The sequence below is a fragment of the Rhinolophus sinicus genome, linkage group LG01, assembly GCF_036562045.2.
Source record: "Rhinolophus sinicus isolate RSC01 linkage group LG01, ASM3656204v1, whole genome shotgun sequence".
NCBI lineage: Eukaryota > Metazoa > Chordata > Mammalia > Chiroptera > Rhinolophidae > Rhinolophus > Rhinolophus sinicus.
The window spans coordinates 170,281,953-170,296,153 of NC_133751.1; the positions used below are offsets into that span (position 1 = coordinate 170,281,953).

At 34.4% G+C, this 14,201-nt stretch overlaps 1 protein-coding gene across 1 annotated transcript in view; it reads right to left on the bottom strand.

Moving 5' to 3' along the window:
* Positions 1 to 14,201, bottom strand: part of COL5A2 (collagen type V alpha 2 chain) — a 134,367-nt gene that overhangs the window by 16,955 nt on the left and 103,211 nt on the right. Inside the window, exons 26-43 of the mRNA XM_019740756.2 lie at positions 13,226 to 13,279; positions 12,507 to 12,605; positions 12,345 to 12,398; positions 12,193 to 12,246; positions 11,163 to 11,216; positions 10,371 to 10,424; positions 9,213 to 9,257; positions 8,788 to 8,886; positions 7,661 to 7,768; positions 7,179 to 7,232; positions 4,923 to 4,976; positions 4,502 to 4,555; positions 4,030 to 4,083; positions 3,496 to 3,603; positions 3,322 to 3,375; positions 2,729 to 2,782; positions 1,860 to 2,021; positions 1,093 to 1,200 (exon numbers count right to left, since the gene is read on the bottom strand). Of these exons, the coding sequence (XP_019596315.1) occupies positions 1,093 to 1,200; positions 1,860 to 2,021; positions 2,729 to 2,782; positions 3,322 to 3,375; positions 3,496 to 3,603; positions 4,030 to 4,083; positions 4,502 to 4,555; positions 4,923 to 4,976; positions 7,179 to 7,232; positions 7,661 to 7,768; positions 8,788 to 8,886; positions 9,213 to 9,257; positions 10,371 to 10,424; positions 11,163 to 11,216; positions 12,193 to 12,246; positions 12,345 to 12,398; positions 12,507 to 12,605; positions 13,226 to 13,279 (1,323 nt within the window). The remainder of the gene's footprint in view (positions 1 to 1,092; positions 1,201 to 1,859; positions 2,022 to 2,728; positions 2,783 to 3,321; positions 3,376 to 3,495; positions 3,604 to 4,029; positions 4,084 to 4,501; positions 4,556 to 4,922; positions 4,977 to 7,178; positions 7,233 to 7,660; positions 7,769 to 8,787; positions 8,887 to 9,212; positions 9,258 to 10,370; positions 10,425 to 11,162; positions 11,217 to 12,192; positions 12,247 to 12,344; positions 12,399 to 12,506; positions 12,606 to 13,225; positions 13,280 to 14,201) is intronic.

Genomic DNA, 14,201 nt, shown 5'->3' on the forward strand with positions numbered 1-14,201 from the left:
AAGAAATTTAAGAATGCCAGTTCGCATAAAGACTATGTTTACTCAAATGGCACCTCAGTCCCTCCTTCTATACTAGTAATCATCCATTATTCCACAACATCCAGTTACTGTAGTGCCTTCTGAGAGGCATGCCCATTTCTTATCATGCACATCCAGAGGTATCAAAGGAAATGAAAAGTATCCTTTTCTATCAGCTCAGGCATGCACTTTGGCTTCTAACCTGGCATGGTCAATTCTGGCTGTCTTTCTGGAATGAGCATCACTAGTAAGACATGCCCATCCTTATTTGCTTCTGCCTTGTCTGCTTAATTTATTTCTATATCCTCACACTATCATCTCAGTATTGGGAGATTTTATTTCCAGGTCCTTGGCTCACTTCTGATAAAAATAAAACATCCCCTAATTCCTGGTTTGCTGATTTCAGATCTCTACCTGCCTTTCCCCCAATTCTAAGGTCCCAGCAGTACATTTCTCTGTCATTACTCCATATAAAATCATCATGTACATTTTTTTCTCAAACATGTAAACTTCCAGCAGTAAAATGCAGTTTTTTCAAAGCTAATAGTGAGTCAAACTTTTATCTGTACTCCAGGGAATATAAAATTCTTAGTACCCTCCAGGGAACAGATTACTTTCAGAGTCCTTATTTACAGTTCACCCCACTTTCACCTCCAATATTACTTTAGCTTAACTACTTCTTTCCTTTGATGGTTTATGAAAACTTACTCTCTGAACTGTGAAATTTGGATTTTTTTTTTTTCATTAGGTATGTTTATTTAAAAAGAGGCTACCTACTTATCAGGAAATTATCTCCCTTCTCTAGTTCCTTTAATATTTTTAATCTTTGAAGAAAGATTTAGAATAACAAAACCCAAGGTTAAATAAATACATTTTCCAAAGACTTTGTAAGGTGCTTAACTTAAGAATATGACATTTAAAGTCAATAGGTTTTTAAGATATCCAGAATTTGTGCCTAAAAGAGACTTTAAATCTATTAAGCTAAAAAAAAAAAAAAAAAAAAAGGATACATTCCCCCTTCACGAATTATATTGCACACAATGAAATGAAATATTGACAAATGCAGCTACTCACTGCTGGTCCTGGCAGGCCAGGCATGCCTCGCTCTCCCCGCTGCCCAGGCATGCCAACAATTCCTCTCTGCCCAGTAGTTCCAGCTGGACCAGGGGGACCATCTGGACCCTAATTTTGAGGATAAACTAGAATTAGAAATTCTCCAGGGTAAAAGTGTATGCAAGAGCTTTACAATAGATCATAGCTTTACAGGATGCTTTTTTTTTTTCAGCATAAGAAAAAGTTATCTCTTGCATAAAACCATACTATATATGAGCAATCATAATTTATAATCCACACAGAACATTTCACATTATTTAAAAGTAAAAATACCTCATCAGTTGAAAAAGAACTTGAAGATTAATATGAATATTATGAAATAAAAGAAGTAACTATTCAAGCAAATATTTCTCCTTTTTAAAAAGGCAAATTTTAAAAAATAGAGAAATATGATTGCTCTAAGCACAATGATGTTTAGAGACACTGGGATATTAAATAAAATAATGCTCTTTTTAAAATGTTCTTCATACAGTGCAGATATATAAGAAAGACTGTATTCTCATTTAGATTTTGAACACCATATCCATTATTGTTATATTTTTATATTTATACAGATACTTTTGTTCTAGAGCAGAGAATGGCATATTAAAAGCCTATATAGGGCATTAGGATTTATGAAAGTTCCCAGGGTAATGTATAAACAGTTTCTTTGTGATACTGATTATTACAGGATTCTATTAGTAAATAGCTTAATTAGAGGTGGTCTAGAACAAAGATGCCAAACTTACAGGTTGACCATCTTCTCCTGGGTCCCCTTTGTCTCCTGGGCCACCAGGGGGGCCAGCTGGTCCTCGATCTCCCACTCGCCCATGAGATCCGGGGTCCCCACGAAGACCTGGAGGTCCCTCCTTCCCGGGTTCCCCTAAGGGTCCCGCAGGTCCTGGAGCTCCCTAATAAAACACAGAAAGAAACCCAGGAGGCAAAGTGGAAGCAACATTGGAGGAACTGCTGTAACAGTCTCTGCCTCAGAGGCACTTTTCCAAGTCTCACAGGTCCATTTTTTCTGTTAGATAATCAGTCATTTGGTAGATTTAAACAAAACACAGCTGCAGATTCATTTCCCAGAAGAAAACCTAAATTATTTGCAATTACCTGTGAGTCATTGTTAAAAGTGTGCTGAAATTAACTTGAATTTTCAAACTTCTTAAGGCTCTGCTCCAAAAATGAATACATAACATTTTATTCTGTCTGATCTGATCTTATAATGAAAGAATAAGATTTATTAAACAAAGTTTCAGAGATGTTTCCTAACTGAAGGAAATGATTATTAGCATACAATAGTGCTGGTATTTAGTAATGAAATAGAATAATAGTCAAATATTGGGGCTAACCATGACCTGTAAATCAGCTCCTCTAAAAAACATTGAATGACTAAAGATGAATTTGCTTTGACAACATACCAGTATGAATTATCAGGATTAGAGTTGTTAACATGTGAAAACAAATCATTAATGGATTAAATATAAGAATAAATAATAAGAATTAAACATATGTGTGTATCTATATAATATGTACATAGATGCGTATTTGTGTGCGGGAAGGGCGGGGGGTGGTAATTGCTTCACTACCAATGATCTGAATTACTGTACTGACTTACAATAGGGCCTGGAGGTCCAACTCTGCCAGCGGAACCAGGAAATCCTGTAGCACCCTAGAAATACAATATCATATAAGCAATTTTAAAATAACAACTATATATGCATTCTGGGATTTTTTTTTTTTTACAGGGATACTTAAGCCTTTAGATTCCCTTCATTGTTTGACTGATAATATATTTTTTTCTTGTATCCTATTTTTTTTTAAAATGGGTCTAGATTAATTGGTAGGAAGGATGATATTTTTCTCTTTCCACTTTCCATTTATCTTAAACATATACAAGTATGTTTAAGGCTTGGGCTAAAATCACATTAATATTTTATGCAACAGAATTATGCAAAGTGCTTCCCTATAATTCATTACCTCTTCCACAGGTAATATATTATTTATATTACATATGAGGCAACCGGGTCTCCATGATCATAAAACTAATTTTAACCCAGATCTCCATCTAAGTAGTAAAATGCCCTGTCCACTACAGAACAGTTATACAAATAAAAATTTGTTGCTATAACTTCAGATTAGCTTTAAAATGGCCATGAAACACTAGATATCTTGACTAACTGTAATTCTCAGAGCTTCAAACCAACTTACAGGTGGACCCTGAGTTCCCCGACCACCTTTTAGTCCAGGAACACCAGTAGGACCCTATATAGAAAGAAACAAACAAACAAAATACCACTGTAGTAAAGCAAAGTGGGCTAAACACAAGGTCCAAGCATTGGGCCCTGGGCCTAAACTGTCTTTTTTTTTTTTTTTTTAACTTACATGAGGGCCTGGGGATCCTGCTAGACCTTGGGGTCCAGGAGAGCCGGCATCTCCCTTCTGTCCTGGCTCTCCAGGTTCACCTTTTACTCCAGGCTGCCCATCAGGACCCTATGTCAATTGCATAAATAAGCAATTGATCATAACACTTATTGACAGATTATTTCACAATAATTATTATTAACATATCATTTAATCAACTATTGTAAAATGGTGCTTTATAATCAGTGTTAAAGCGTAGAAGAAAAAAAACGGCCTGATGAAAACTTTAAAGACAGGCTGTCAAAAATAAGTTATCCCACCGCATTTTTATTATAACAAATAAGTATAGAATTGGAAATTGTGCAAACTCATTCATTTTTGGGGCCAATCCATGAAAAAATGTATTGGAAATGAGAATATTGCCTAGAAAACTGAAAACTTTCCAGAATCTTTAATATACATTTAATAATTAACATATGACAATGATAATTAATTAAACACATGCTCTAACAAGAGGTGTGCTCATTGTAAAGAAGAGATATTTGAAAATTATACCTGGGGTCCAGCAAAACCAACAGCACCAGTCGGTCCATTTTCACCACGAGAACCCTAGAAGGCAAAGATTACTGTAGCTTTCACACATTATCTAAACAGAAATGATATTTAAAAATACAATGATATAAATTTATAGTATCTTGAAATTATACATACAGAAATTAGACATATTGCATGAGGAAGACCCTTAAGTGTGATACAGAGATAGGATCATAGAACAAAATTTTAAAGGTTTGAAGTCTCAAAGCAGTCTCTTCATTAATTAGTTAATGAGTTATTTACCTAGACTTGATAGATTGTATAAAAATAATACACTAACAATTTTTAAAATGTAATGAGAGAAGTAAAAGTTGAAACTCAGGCAGTTATAAATAATCCAATAGGCATGATTTTATATAAATATCAAGACAAAATGATGAATTGTTTTACTGCTCACTGTCACACGAAAGATCATCAAAATACTGGCACTTACAGGATTGCCACGGGAGCCAGGAGGGCCAACCAAACCTCGAGGACCAGGTTCACCCTAGAAAGTAGATTTTTAGATGGTTATTGTCCTACCATGTTTCCCCGAAAATAAGAACGGGTCTTATGTTAAGGTTTTCTACAAAAGACACATTAGGGCTTATGTTCAGGGGATGTCATCCTGAAAAAATCATGCTAGGGCTTATTTTCTGGTTAGGTCTTATTTTCGGGGAAACACGGTAAATAGTAGCAAAACATAATACAATTGTAAGGTGTTGGGCACTGTGTATGGGTTAGAAAATGGGGAGAACTCTGAGATGATCTAGCCCAACTACCCTATTTTATGAAAGAGAAAACATGAGAAAAAGCCTGCATCCAGACCTCATGATTCTGAGTCTGCAAAATAATAACTTACGACATGACATTACCTTTTCTCCAGTGGGTCCCGCAGGACCTGGAGGACCCAAAGGACCTGGAAGACCCTGTTAATTAACAGAACATAGACATATTGAGGGAAAGAATGCACAGAAGTTTCCACGTTTAAACAAAGAAAGGACTGTTTTATTATCGTGTGGCTGCTTGCGCAGAATATTACCTATAATAAATGATGTAATCTGTATATTCTCAAGATTTTTCTATATAGACTATAAAGACTAAAACAATTTCCACTGAATTTTCTCCAGAGAATGTTTTACTCTTTCATCCAATTCAGCTTATCCATATATAACACTGTCTTCAAACATTAGTTCTAAGTGAATGCTGTTCTTTACGAGTGTTTCCCTGGTTCTAACCTATTTCATGTTGCTAATATCTATTTTAAATTTGAGTACAGACTGAAAAGAGACTTTTCTTCTTTTGTATAGAATATTATACCCTTAAATTATAATATACTAGCAAAATATCACTTTTTTAAAAAAAATGAAATTGTGCTAAAGCATTCCGTTTTCTATATTCCTCTAAGATGGAAAGAAGTGTCACTACCCAGCTACACTGAGATGATGAGATGCTTCTGCTCAGAGCACAGGGGGTTACCCTATAGAAATACAAACTGGGTCTTCTCTGCATGTGGTCACAATATTTACACTCCTGAACTACACTGGAGTCCTTTCTAAAACACTTTTTCTCTGATATTTTGGTATTGCCTCTTCGTATGCAGCTCAAATATTCTTTCGTCATTTAATTTCTGCACGTATTACTGAAGAAACTTAAGGAACAGAAGTGACTTTTCAATTTTATATTTTTGAAAGAACATGGGAAACTACAGTATTAAATTCTCTGGATTTATAATGGGAACAATATTCTTCCCATAATTTACCTACTATACTTCCTTAAACGATTTGATAAAATATAAAGCTCATTCATTAAATTCACAGACATACTTTTCACATGTGTTATTCATTTCTTTCCTTTACTATAAGATTACTGCAAATGCTTTGTCTCTTCTTTAAAAAAGAAAAAATTCACATTGGCCTCACTAAAAATAAAGCAGTCACTGCTTAAGTTTTTATCTTATTACATTGCATTTTCAAAGTAGTTCATAAGAATAATAAATATGCCCTTCAGATTTCCCTTTAAAATAAACTGTCAGTGCATTTTGCCTTCAAACAGTACTGCACTACTTACTATGTGCTCCATACCATTAATGACATAAAATACAAACAATATACCCACTTTACTTAGATCATTTTTGAAATATTAAATCAAATATTATATTTAAATAAAAGAGAAGACACATTACATATCTATCATTTGCTAAGTGATTAGTTTGTCTGAAAAAATGGACAATTACCACTAAGGATAAAACTTTTCTATATATTTTTTTAATCAATAGCTAAAATAACCAATGCAGTAACAGTGGCTTAATATGTAGAAGCAAATATTAACAGTAGGTTAGTGTGATCTCTTTTTTTTATATACAATTGCTATTGCCAGGGCACAACCTGACAACATAACAACAACCAGTTTATACTGAAACAGAAGTTATTTATCAACTATTAGGAACTATTCCAGGAAATGGTGAATGTCTGAGCAACTGCAACTACCTGCCCTTACATGAATGATTCATGTCTGAAAATACATTTTTAATCTGATTGTCTGATTTCCTTAGAATTTCAAATGCATTCTATTTTTGAGGCTCTAAAGCTTGTTAAATGTCAATTTCTGACATGATAGTAAACAATGCTTTGGCAATCAGCCATCCTTCTTTACATTTCACTTATTCAGCCCCTTTATTTATGAAAGCATTTATGGTGATTCATCATGCAGTACTTTTCTCAGCCCTAATATCCAATATCCTGAGAAAAGTTTATCACCTCTGACTACTCCACAAAACTCTACTTGCTTACTCTGGAATGAGGTCTATCACAGCTCATTGGATCGGCATTTTATTAGAAATAAACATTGCATATGAAATTAAAAAAATGACAGAGAAAGATAAAAAGAAGGCCCCACCACTTAAGATAATGATCTCTCAACAATGACTTTACTTTTTGGCTTGCCCTGATTCAAGGTAAGCAAAAGGAGTATTCATGGTTGGTCAATGTCAAATCTCAAAATTGATCATTCTCCACATTCTGACCACCATGGGAATATGATGAACTTTATTTTGGAAAGTTCAGGCAAATTCATATGATAATGATAATATTGATTCCTAGCCTAGTGGGAAAAGCAATGATTTCACTTACTCTTGCTCCATCATTTCCAGCTGTGCCTTCAGCACCTTTCTCTCCTATGCCACCCTGGGAAAACACAAAAAACACCATTTATTCATTTGGTTGTCTTTTTCCTACACTTGCATGGAAGTTTCATGAGAGCAGGGATTTCTCGCTTATGTTCATAGCTGTATCCCCACAAGCCTAGAACAATGCCAGACACTATGCATTCTCTAGGTAAATATATATTTAAAAAAAATATGGTGATGGAAGGGGAACTGACTGGGTGGTAAACATACAGTGCAATATACAGATGATATATTATAGAATTGTACCCTTGAAACATATAATTTTCCTAACCAATGTCACCCTAATAAATTTAATACATTTTTTTAAATGAATGAATGAATGAATGAATGAATGATTTGTGACTTAGGATGGTAGAAGTAAAAGCCTGCCCAGGAAATCATTATCAGTAGAAAATCTAAATGAATGACTAAAGAAAGCAGACTTACTCGGTCGCCCTTGGGGCCAGGAGTCCCTGCAATTCCTCTTTCTCCTGGCATTCCTTGAAGACCTGGTGGGCCTGAATCTCCAGGGGTCCCAGTTGGCCCTGGACTGCCCTAAAATGAAACAATAATGAGTAAGCTCACCTATATATTAAGATTGAACCAAATGGAATTTCTGTTTTAGTAGGTCAAAAATAGTAGAATCTCAGAAATTTCATATGGTCCAACCTAGTGCTTATATTATTTATTTGAGAAAATTGCCTCTGAGTTCATTTTTTAAAATTAAAACAAAAAATCAGACCTTGCCATTTTGATTGTTGGTTTATGTTTTCAACTTTTCTCTTTGGGGAAATTGAGTACTAATTCAAATAAAAACGATAGTTTCTTTTTTTTTTTTTTTTCAGTGTTTAGTAACATGGGATTCTAACAAAGAAAGAAGACGTTACATTTAGAGAGTATCTTATTCTTTCTGTAATAAACCTATGATGTTAAGCTGATGTTCAGGCTCATTCAGTGACTAAATTGATGCAGATCTTATGCAATCACTGGACCTTGAAGACGGTAAGGACTCTAATGTTGCATAATCATGAAAAATTCTCCTTGAAATGTTTGCACTGAAGTAGGCCACATTGTCTTCTACCAATGTTAAAATGGTACCCAAAAGGAAATGGTACTGATTTTTACTTTTTCATGTATCATATTTTCAGATTTCAAAAACAACATACTTCCATACATTTTGAAGCAGAATTATGGAACTTGAGACAAGAAAAACGGAGCATATGATTAGGAATACCGCTTAATAAATTACGCAATTTTCTATTTCTTATTTTTGCTTATTAACAGAAGTCATTAATAAAATTTATGCAAATAAATATTAGGAATGGGTCTGCATATGAGAATGTATGTCTATGTGTACTAGGCCACATATCCCATCACAAAAATAGACTTCTTTTTAGCTGACTTTTTAGTGCAAAGGAAAAGTCCAGTAGGTGCTCATTAAATATTTGTTGAAGAAAAAATTATACAATCAAATAACATGAAAAAACAAGAGAAATAACATTCTAGTATCATCATGTGTTTATTGACCAGCAATTTTAGAACATTTAAAACACTGAGCTCACTACCATACTTACTTTTGGACCATCAGGACCATGTCCTCCAGCCATTCCCTTCTCACCAGGAAGCCCGGTTATTCCTGGTTCTCCTCTTTCTCCGGGATTTCCTCGTTCTCCCTAGCACAACATTGAAATGTCAAACATTGTCAGCGTTTGATCTAAAAATGGGTTAAAATGTGTTTAGAAATCTGAAGAATGGCTTCTACTGAAGAAAAATTTAGAAATGAGCAACTATTAAGACTCAATTTTCTAATTAAGTGATAAGAAATGAACTTGAAGTAAGGCTCTACTAGTTTACAGCACAAAATATTTCTCATGAGATTGATTTTCATCAAGTAGAAGAATTTTAATGCTTAAAATAAAGCCCACTTTAAGATAAAAGATGCTTTTTTAAAACTGAAGCCAATGGAAACAGAGTTAATTACAAAGGAGAAAATACTTACTCTAGGTCCCAATGGGCCAACTACTCCAGGATCTCCAGGAACTCCCTACAAAACACGTTTTAAAAAATTGGAAGAAAAGCTTTGAGCTAAATTTCATGTATTTATTAGAAATCTTTCCAGATCACACATCTAATTTCTTTTAATGTACTATTAGCAGTATGACTAAGCCCATAATATTGATGAAAGAAAAATGTGTCCACTTTTATAAAAGAGAGGACATCACATACATTAGGTGGAAATATTTTTCCAGAAAAATTTATATTATAACTGAACGCTTGATTTTCAGCAATGAGGTCTAGCAAAATATTATCTCACAAAGACAATGCATTAGTTTGTTTTTTTTTTTTTAAAGACAACAAAATACATGCTAAAGGCCTTTTATTTCCTAATGGAATGTGAAAAAATAGAGGAAAGTGAAATTAAAAGCAATTAAGTGCGGATCTTTTAAACAGAATCAATTCAATTCAATTTAGTAAATATTTATTGAACCTATAATATGGACAACATATTCTATTAGAAATTGCAGGTTCAAACTAATGCAGTCATGACTACATTAAAGGTATGTTCTTAATGAAAGAAGAGTTTGTCATTTAAAACTCCAATTACTATTGTAATTGTCTTCCTACCCTCTCTGTATCTCCTACTAGTATAATATAGTGCCAGAGAAAAGTCCATCTTCCTCAATTGGATAAGGCCAAAGTTAATAGAGCTAAACCCACAGCATTCAGCAAATATTTGTTGAATGGTTAAATGATGAATGAATCATTCAAAGAAAAATAAATAAATTTATGTGCTTGTAAAATGATAGAAATAATATGGTTAGTATTTATTCATAACCATTTATAAAGCCTCCAGTAAAACTCTGTAGTTATGATAAGATATATTTAGGGATTAAGAACATAGTCTTGGGGAGCATAAGATCTAGGCTCAAATCATATCAGCTCTGTGACTTTGAGAAAATTACCTAACGTCTGTATGACTCTTGTTTCTCATCTGTAAAGTGGGTATAATAAAAGTACCTACTACATAGGGCTGTTTTGAGGATTAAAAGAGATAATATACGTAAAGCAAACAAGAACAGAGCCTCACACATAATAAGTGATATTATGAACCAGTGATTTTTTTTTTTAGTATTTCTGTTCTTATTTAAAAACTTACTTGATCACCTGGCTTTCCACCTTCCCCAGGAGGACCTGGAGGACCAGGAAGCCCCTAAAACAAAAGCAAGAAAATAAAACTGTGACTCTATGAAAGCTTAATAGGCAACCAGTGTTAACAGTGCACTTTATACAACTCATGAAGCTTGCATGTTTATATTTTCAAGCGAGAGATATTGTTCAAACACAAGTTAAACAAAACAGAATGAGAAACCCACATATAATATAACATAGCAGCTAGTTTATAGAGTTAGATTTTCATTTGTGCATCATTTAGCAAAAAGGAAAAAAAAAGGAATACCATAACAAGAGGTTCTTCATATTTGTATATATTTAATGGCTCTGTAAATAATATTTTAGGGTGCTAGAATAATATTGAAAGTCAATCCTGAGAGTTTTTTTCCCCAAATTATGATTATCCACGCTAATAAATAATCTACCATACCAATATATTTAGATAAATCATGAAAATTTGTTCAGCAAAACCCTTTAGACACTGTGCCAATAAAATTAGATAAGCCTTAATATAGTCAAGTAAATTTTGTTGAGGTATCAAGGACATTTTATGATTTTTAATTTGTTAATAGTGTGGAGTTTTGATCAGTTTTTCAGGGTATGTCTGTCCCTTCTCTTTGAACAGAAATTTTTTATTTTATTCAAATGTCTAGCTCACTTTCTAAAAGAAGGATGACTTCTTTGAAATTTGTAGAATTTCACATTATTCTACCATATCATTTTATACTTAAAAAAGCATTTGTTAGTAGAAGAAATGGAAAACTGAGTTAGTTCATACCTGAAAGCCAGTGGGGCCGGGAGGGCCCTGTTCTCCTCTCTCCCCAGCCAGGCCCTACGCCATGAGGAAAAGAAAATCAGGAAAATCAAGAGCCAGATTTTACGCCTGCTTCCTGTTTATGTGAACCACGAGAAGTATTACTATTCCTTTGTATTTCTTCCAATCACATGTTTTTTACTTTAGCCAGATAATAAACTAGAATCCAAGCTCATCTATCTAATGGTATTGTTTGAAGTCCCCGCTGGTGAGAAAATATCTTCTAAAGCCAGCAAAGAGACTGATGAGACATGTGTTGATTTATTTGATCCAAACTTAAAATGTCTGGAGCCAACCTTAAAATTATGGGGAAATTGGATAAATTGGACATGGAAAAATTCATTACTTTCATATATCTAATCTAAAAGGGTAATATTCCGATTGTAGTTTATTTCTAAGTGTCATAAAAATTATTATTAATACCTTTAAAACTAGAATGACTAAAGAAAACAAAGCTAACATTTTACAAAGATATTTAACTTGCCACAACCCAAAACAAATAAAATGTCAAAATATTTCTAATAAACACTTCATTTTAAAATCCTAGGATGAAAATATACCTCAAAGGATCAATATTATTGTTTTTCAGTCCCTCAGGGGAAGAAAAAAACCAGCTTAAATGAATGTTTATAAGACACATTATTAGGAGAATGTAGGTATAATTCACTCTATATTTTAAGCAAAATATAGCATTAACTGTTTTCAGATACTGTTTTCCTCGGCTGATATACTTTTCAACTGTGACACATAAAGATGATGAGGTAGCGTGTGCTATCAGCATTTTACAGAAGTTTAAAATGAAGAGAAGAGACCAATCATTCTATTCAAAAGACAGAAGATGCCTGCACAGGAATCCAAAGACAAGATATAACTAAAAATTTTCAATCCTGTACTTTCTTAATTACTTCTCCCAAAACTCATTTATAAGTAAAGTCTTAGACAAACATCATTTAAAAATGCAGTATGAATATATTTTTGTTAAAAGATCACATACCGGAGGGCCCACAGGACCAGAAGGGCCAACTTCACCATCTTTTCCAGGAGCTCCCTAGTGTCACACAGAGATAATTTGTGAGATGAGGCCATGAGAATTTGGATGATCTCATGTTTTTCTTTTCTTTTCTTTAGCAGAAAATGGATAGTTACCCTTTGCCCAGGAACACCAGCATTTCCTGCTTCTCCAGGTTTCCCAGGGTCACCCTAAATAATAAATAGAACTAATTTAAATTCCAATAAATTTGTTAAAAACATGCCTGTTCTAAGTGAGAATGAGGATGAGATGGCAAACATATTATACACTGTACTCACACTGCTACCTTTGGGGCCTGGGAGACCCATGCTCCCAGGCTGCCCTCTGATTCCGATGGAGCCTGGAGGACCCGGCCGGCCGTCCTCCCCAGGAGCACCCTACAAGATTGACAGGAACAATGTAAGTGTTATATATGCTCTCTCTGGATACCACATCACCCACATTGTTAGTCGTCTTGCTTACTCTAAAACTTATATGTTTTAAGTTATCCAACATTTTTATCTTAGTGAATCAGAACAGTTGAGCATCTAAAAAAAAAAACTGTTGAAGTATTTTGACTATTTAGAACAGAAATTTTATTCTTATTCTATACACAAGCCTCATCTTCATGTCTCATTATACTCTCGTGTGAATAGAGGAAATCTCTCTTCTTTCATTTACTCTAGTTTGTGGTAATGAAAACTCAGGACTTCTATTTCACATTTGCAGTATAAGGGAAGGGCCCAGAATATAGAAACTGTCAAAATTCATACCGACTTATCTCTTAAATGTATTAAATTGCAAGGGCATCAAGATATGAATATATATCAATATAATGTAATGAATTGTGGGTCAACTTGAAAATATGCAGATCCTAAGTATTTGTTTCCAGAAGGCAAGGGATTTTTAAATATGTAAACATAATCAGCATCTACATGATCAAAAACATTAACCTCAAATAAGTTGCATGTCTATTGAGAAACATTAATGGCTGTGGACATTGGTTTAAATAACTTACCAAAGGTCCAAGTTTTCCTTCAGGACCTTGGACACCAGGATTTCCTGTCAGACCCTGAAAATTAAAGTAATTGTCACTTTGTAGCTGACCTGCAATGGAAGTAAAGATTCTAAAGAGTAAAAATAGCATTGCTTTAAAAGGATCCCCTTCCAATTTGCAATGCCCACTCTCAGTAACCTTAGGCTCCTTTGGACTGTCACAGGACCATCATGGGCCTCGCCCAGCTGGCTTTGAAGAATTCAGGGCAGACAACACAGCATGCCAGCAGGGCAGCACCAGGTGCAACTCTTCCCTAGATGGAGTCCTCACAGCACAGCCTCCAGGGACAGCCGCCAAGCCTCCCACAAGGGAGGCCAGAAGCCAGGGAATGAGTCTACATGGTGGATGCAGGAGCCACCCTGGCTTGGAAATCCCATGTAACCACTATTTGTAACAGCACCTTGAACATAGTATACTGGTCCCGGCAAGGTAGAACGCTCAGGTACAATTACATCAAACTCAGGAAAGCCAAAGCTCTGCTTCCCACCAGGTTTTTATAATTCATTTATAACACTCCCAGTCCAAATGCAGTCATAAATCAGGGATCATTTTTGCTATAAGCAATGTTGACTGGTCATTCAGCTGGCATTCCACCTTTATCCAGTGTCTAAGGAAGAATATCTAAGCAGAGGTAAACCCAATGCCCCTTTCTCGTATAAAAGGAGAAAGGACTATCATAGAATTTTACTTGTACATTTAGCACTGGGTTCAAGATAAAGAACTTATGTTGAGCCAAATGTATTTTTCCATCCAACAACTTTTTGTATAATCCCTTTCTTTAAGGGGCATTGTTTACCACTGAATGTAAGGGCAATTGCATAGTCCAAATAAATTTTCAAGTGACATTTTGTTAAAATGAAATTTATCAGGAATTCTCTCTGCCAAAAGTCAAACAAGTTGTTTATTAACATTTTTAAAAATTAGCATAAAAATTGAC